Here is a 5,966-nt window from a genome sequence, read left to right on the forward strand (position 1 = left end):
ACAAGAAATGGGCGACTTATCGATCTTATACCAGGTCCACCTGGTATTCCAGTTTTCGGGTCGGCACTTTTAGCTCAAGCTTCACAAGGTAAGTATAATGTGCTCCTTTTTCCATAATTTAAAAGTTAAAATACAACCTCCATTGTTTACACATTGCACATTTACTACAACATTATCTACTACATTTAATATAAATTTCAGAAGATATATGGCACCTTATACATTTTTACACGGACATTTATTATCCTGTTGGAAAAGTCTGGTTAGGTTTAAGGAATTGTGTATCCATTCGTCATCCAGACGATTTAAAAGTATTAAAATAGCAGAAATATATTTTTTCGCGATTATACACTGTGAATATGTCGATTTCACTTACTATTAGTGTTATCATTTAGTATTAATAAGATACAATTACTCATACTTGAGAATATATATAAATAAAATAAAATAATTAACAAAAACTTCTCTGTATGTTAAAATTAAACTTAGAGAACCATATAATTTTTACTATAGTTTCTCTTATTTTCTGTAATTTTAGACAATTTTAAGCAGTCCAAAACATATCGAAAAAAATATAATATACGATATGTTACGTCCGTGGCTTAACGATGGACTTCTTACTAGCAAAGGTAATATTACGCCATGACTGTAAATTTTACTTCATAATGTAATTAAATATTATAAATTGATACATTATATTATTTACTGTAACACACCCAAATTAATGTGAAACTTTTCAACTATGGTTATATTACAAATAATATTACACCAATATGTTCCAGACGTGATTTTTACTGTCTTATTATATATGATCTTGTTTTTTTAAGGAAGCAAATGGTACACTCGAAGAAAAATATTAACGCCTACATTTCATTTTAATATACTGCAACATTTCGTTGACGTTTTTGTCGAAGAGAGCAACCATATGATAACAACTCTAAAAGAATGTGAAGAAGCAGTTATAAAAGATTTAGTCCCATTTCTTAGCGAGCACACACTAAATGCAATATGCGGTAAATTATCATATTTTCTGTCATATTTGTGTGTGTAAAAATATCTACTTTTACAAACAATCATACTCAATACAGAATTTATTATGCGAAGGTAACACATCCATGTTACTATATTATACATGACACAATAAATATGCAATAAACGAATAAATGTAACGTTCGAAATCTTTATGCAAAGTGTTTAGTACGATAAAGCTGTGTTACATGTACTTTTCAGAAACCGCCATGGGTATTTCTTTGCGTAGTTGTGACACGTTCCAGGAACAATATCGAAAATCAATAGAAGATATGGGTCGCTTTGTTGTACACAGGTAATTGACGCACGTACATTGTTACAGTATATATTATATATATATACAATATTTATATGTATAGTATATTTTACAATAAAACTTCATATTACACTTTCAAGGTAATTAATTTTTTTTCTATGTTAAATTGAATCACACTTAAATTTTTCATAAGCAATCTGTATAATTAATTAGAATGTCTATACATTTAAAGTGACTATGATTTGCAGATTACAATCTCCTTGGCTGTATCCCGAGTGGTCGTTCGCATTATCTCCAACAGGTAGAAAGCAAGCTAAAACGTTAAAAATATTACATGGATTTACTGAAAAAGTATGTAAAATATCTTTGCTTAAGAACCTACTTTTCAATACGCAAGATTATAAATGCATGTATAACAAAACATCAACAATATTACAATGTATTTCTTCTATTCATATATAGGTCATTAAAGAAAGAAAACTATATCACGAACGAACACAGAACCAATATTTAAAAAGCAGTGAAACTGGTATATCGACAGAAACAGATGATGTAGAAGTGATCGGAAGTACGTAAAACAATCAAATATTATTGTTGTTGAAATCTGATACAAATTTTAAAATTGCAATTTTATCGGTATTTGCATAAAATAAAATAAAATGTATACAAAACTTTATAAAATTAGGAGCGTGATGCAACTGTACATTTTTTTTACCTTAGTTCGTAAAAAGCGACTCGCTATGTTGGATCTTTTAATAGCGGCATCTCGTGAAAATAATATAACCGATTTGGACATCAGAGAGGAAGTCGACACCTTCATGTTCGAGGCATGTATATGTGTAGTATGCACCTAAGTTGTTTTTTAGTGTTCAGATAGAAGTAATTACTGAAAAATTGGTATTGTAATTACAGGGTCACGATACTACGGCAATGGGTGTGTGTTTTGCTTTACTCTTACTAGCTGAGCACAAGGATATTCAGGTATTTTGTGATATATAAATAGACCTGCGCGAAATGTGAACAACATCAATGAAGAGTAGAGTTTATTTTAGTCAGATCGCTTTTTATTTGTGACATATCTTTTTTTATATATACGTTTAACAAACTTAGTAAAACAATATAATTAAAAAAAAAAAATAAACATGATATTCTCAAGAAACTTCCAAACCTTTATACAAAACGTTTATAATTGAATCAGCAAAATAACACGACTTTTAATAATATATATATAGGATCGTGTCAGGACTGAAGTTGCTGATGTGATGAAAGAAAATGNAGGCAAATTGACTATGGCGTCCTTACAAAAGCTACCGTATTTAGAAAGATGCTTAAAAGAAGTGATGCGATTGTATCCCAGTGTACATTTCATATCCCGCCTTAATTCAGAAGAGATACAATGTCGTACGTATTAGTGATAGNGTATACGGATTTGTAATATGTTATTACTTAAGTCATAGATTACAGTACGTTGCATATCACTGTAATGTGCACACACACATATATATATATATATATATTTTTTTTTGTTTTGTATAGAGTCGTATACGATTCCAGCTAACACAATTTTGCACCTTAATATCTATGGCGTCCATAGAGATGCTAACTTCTGGCCAAACCCGAACGTATTCGATCCCGATCGATTTTTGCCTGACCGAATGCAAAATCGCCATCCTTATTCCTACTTATCGTTCAGTGCGGGACCACGGAATTGCATAGGTAAATAACGTAATTTGTCTGTTTTTCTGACAAGAAAACAGTTTTTCTGATACGTTGCGCGGTTGGCAGGTCAACGGTTCGCTATGTACGAAATGAAGACTATGATCGCATCTCTAGTACACCACTTCTACATAGAGCCTGTAGATCCTTTGAAGAATCTAAAAATGAAAGCAGATTTGATACTTCGTCCTGCTCATCCGGTTCGTGTAAAATTCGTGCCGATCAAATAAATATAGAGACACCTAAAGACAAAAATGGGACAACTTGAGGTTTTGGTTATAAACTGTTATATATTAAAGATTGTATGTATAAGTGAAATATATAAAAATATTTTATAAAAAATATATTATTACCCACACATACCCAAGCAACCAGCTGACGTTGTAAGGACGTAAATATACGTGACTTTTGTCACCAACTGGTGATTATGACCTAATTTTGACGTTATTCTGAACGTCATAACATTGACATCAGTATATACGTCACACGTTTACGTCATATATGATGTAACTACTCATATAGCACAAATGTTTTCTCAACGGGTTTTTTGACACTTAGCAACGTTTTGTTAAAAGTCTCTAAAACGTCGTAGTAGCGGAAACGTTGAAATTTAAGTTGGGATTTGACTTTGTAGTAACGTATAAGAATCGTTCAGAAAACGTTACTGACATTGTTGATGCATTCGCAAAGTTTTTAATGTTCAGTTTTTTATAAACATTGTATAATACATGTAAAATACATGTAAAAATCATGCAGTCGATACAAGAAATTATTCTCCAGGAAGGATATTCTCCAATTTAAGCTTCAAACCCCTCTTTCCTGGAGAATATTCTCTTGGTCTAACCGCATGTAGTTTAAATGTATTTTACAATGTTTATGAAAACTTAACCATGAAAAACTTTGCGAATACATCAACGATTTCAGTAAACTTTTCTGAACGTTTCTTATACGTTTTTACGAAGTCGGATCGCAACTTAAAAAGCAAACATTTCGATGTTCCCACTACGTTACTACCACGTTTTACAGACTTTTAACGAAATGTTGCGAAATATTTCTGCAATGTTACTGCAAGCTTACGACAACGTTGAAATGTCCGCCTTCAAAAATATTGCAATGTAATATTACAGTAATTACCGTGCAATGTAGTTGTAATATTAAAACGCAATGTATTTGTAATAGTAAAACACAATGTAGGGGAGACCGGGGCACATTGTGACATGCAAATTATAGTATTAAAACTAACAAACTGCACATTATATTATGTAATATTATGTAACATTGAGTACATTACATAATAGTCATCTTTTAGCTTTAAGAAAAAAAATAATATTTTTATATATCTTTATACAAACAAAGTTATTTAATGTTAAACACGTGCAAATTTGTCAACGTGCTGCGTATCCAGGATTCGTTGTCACATAAGCCAAAATTCTGATTTTCTTGAGTGTAAGATCAAAGTTAATATCTGAAGCACGTAATATATAATTAATTAGTTGATCTTTTTGAAAATCACTAATAAAAATTTTTTTTGGCTTAGCATAACCCACACTTGTACAAATCGTGTTTTCACATATGTCCTTTTCTGAAATTTTCTTGCAATACTGAACTAACGTGCGATCTTCAGTTCACTTCAAGACTATTTTCCACGATTTACTAAGTAAGATAATAGCAGTTTGACAACTAACCTTGTGTCACAACTGGCACCGGTCTTCCCTATTTGTAATATTAAAACTTACTGCAAATATACAAATTGCTTCAGATCTAACAGATAAACTTTGACAATATATAAAGACATCCCAAAAGAAATGAGAATAAAAGATGTTCTAACTAATGCAAAATTTAAAGCTAAGAAAAACTTTTTGCTATTACTAATATTTAATAGTCCACTACCATAACAAGAATAACAAAATGACAGAATAGAGCACAGTGGATAATAAAATTATGACACTACGCTTATTACAGTCATTCGAACAGATAAAGCCCCAATAGCCAAATGATAGCAGTATGCCAGCAGTATGCACGCAGTTGTGATCAGCACTTTGGAGCAAATTCCACTCAGCTATGTCATCATAGTGAGTGAAGTACGTAGTCACGATATGTAAATAAAACAACACAGCAAAAATATAGAAATTAATGAAGGATGAAATGACAATAGCGCGTTATGCTTCAAATCTGCTACATTTTTTGAGCAAGTTTTGCTTGATTGATACAATAATATTTGCATCACGGTATGACACATTTATATTTTCTGTGTTTTCTGTTTTTTGTCAACACTAGTTGACAAACAGATAACAGATTATATTTGTGTATTCTTGCATAATGTATTATTGCAAAGTCTGCATTTTACTTGCATAATGTATTATTGCAGACTTTGCAAACTATGCTCATTCAGTCTTGTTTATCTGAGAGATAAATAATCGAAACGGCATTCACATTAAAAATTCAAACANTTNTCTACTATTATGAAACTTGTATAGAAAAATCACAAACAACTTCATAAAAACATATGACACTCGGATTTATTCAGGAAACAGAGATCATCTCTACTATCATAAATGTATACAGTAAGATGTCAAAATGTAACATGTATGTACACAGTTACTATTTGTGATTGTGTTGATGATTCATTATCAGTTCTCTGACAAACCTTGATAGCTTTTCATTTATATTACTTTACGTCAAACTATACTTACACAAATAAGTGAAGAAGTAATCACAAAAAACTCTTTCTGCCATTATCCGTAATTTTTATAAGTTTTATAAAATTTATTTTTGTTTTGTTTTATATAAACTTAACCATTGTGGAGTACACAGTGGCGTAGTAAGGGGGGGCTGTCCGCCCCGGGCGCCGTCTTAACAAGGGCGCAATAGAGCAATATGTAAACGCATTTTTATTGCTTGAAGCTTGAGCGTTATTTAATTTAAAAAATTTACTAGACAGCGTAGCGTTTGAGTGACAATTGAG

At 31.2% G+C, this 5,966-nt stretch overlaps 1 protein-coding gene across 8 annotated transcripts in view; it reads left to right on the top strand.

Moving 5' to 3' along the window:
* The window catches only part of LOC109857563 (cytochrome P450 4C1-like), a 21,537-nt gene extending 18,212 nt beyond the window's left edge, over positions 1 to 3,325 (top strand). The window contains exons 2-13 of one of the 8 annotated variants that reach the window (XM_020434002.1): positions 35 to 88; positions 202 to 311; positions 539 to 629; positions 828 to 1,013; positions 1,231 to 1,324; positions 1,534 to 1,636; positions 1,748 to 1,853; positions 2,006 to 2,112; positions 2,198 to 2,266; positions 2,518 to 2,686; positions 2,822 to 3,001; positions 3,071 to 3,321. In XM_020434002.1, the coding sequence (XP_020289591.1) occupies positions 35 to 88; positions 202 to 311; positions 539 to 629; positions 828 to 1,013; positions 1,231 to 1,324; positions 1,534 to 1,636; positions 1,748 to 1,853; positions 2,006 to 2,112; positions 2,198 to 2,266; positions 2,518 to 2,686; positions 2,822 to 3,001; positions 3,071 to 3,231 (1,430 nt within the window). In that variant the 3' untranslated portion in view covers positions 3,232 to 3,321. Of the gene's footprint in view, positions 1 to 5; positions 89 to 201; positions 312 to 538; positions 630 to 827; positions 1,014 to 1,230; positions 1,325 to 1,533; positions 1,637 to 1,747; positions 1,854 to 2,005; positions 2,113 to 2,197; positions 2,267 to 2,517; positions 2,687 to 2,821; positions 3,002 to 3,070 lie in introns of all 8 variants that reach the window. The other 7 variants (XM_020434001.1, XM_020434009.1, XM_020434003.1 and 4 more) reach the window with 7 other exon arrangements.
* Positions 3,326 to 5,966: the final 2,641 nt, after the last annotated feature.

The sequence above is a fragment of the Pseudomyrmex gracilis genome, unplaced genomic scaffold, assembly GCF_002006095.1.
Source record: "Pseudomyrmex gracilis isolate BER0280 unplaced genomic scaffold, ASM200609v1 scaffold_164, whole genome shotgun sequence".
Lineage (NCBI taxonomy): Eukaryota > Metazoa > Arthropoda > Insecta > Hymenoptera > Formicidae > Pseudomyrmex > Pseudomyrmex gracilis.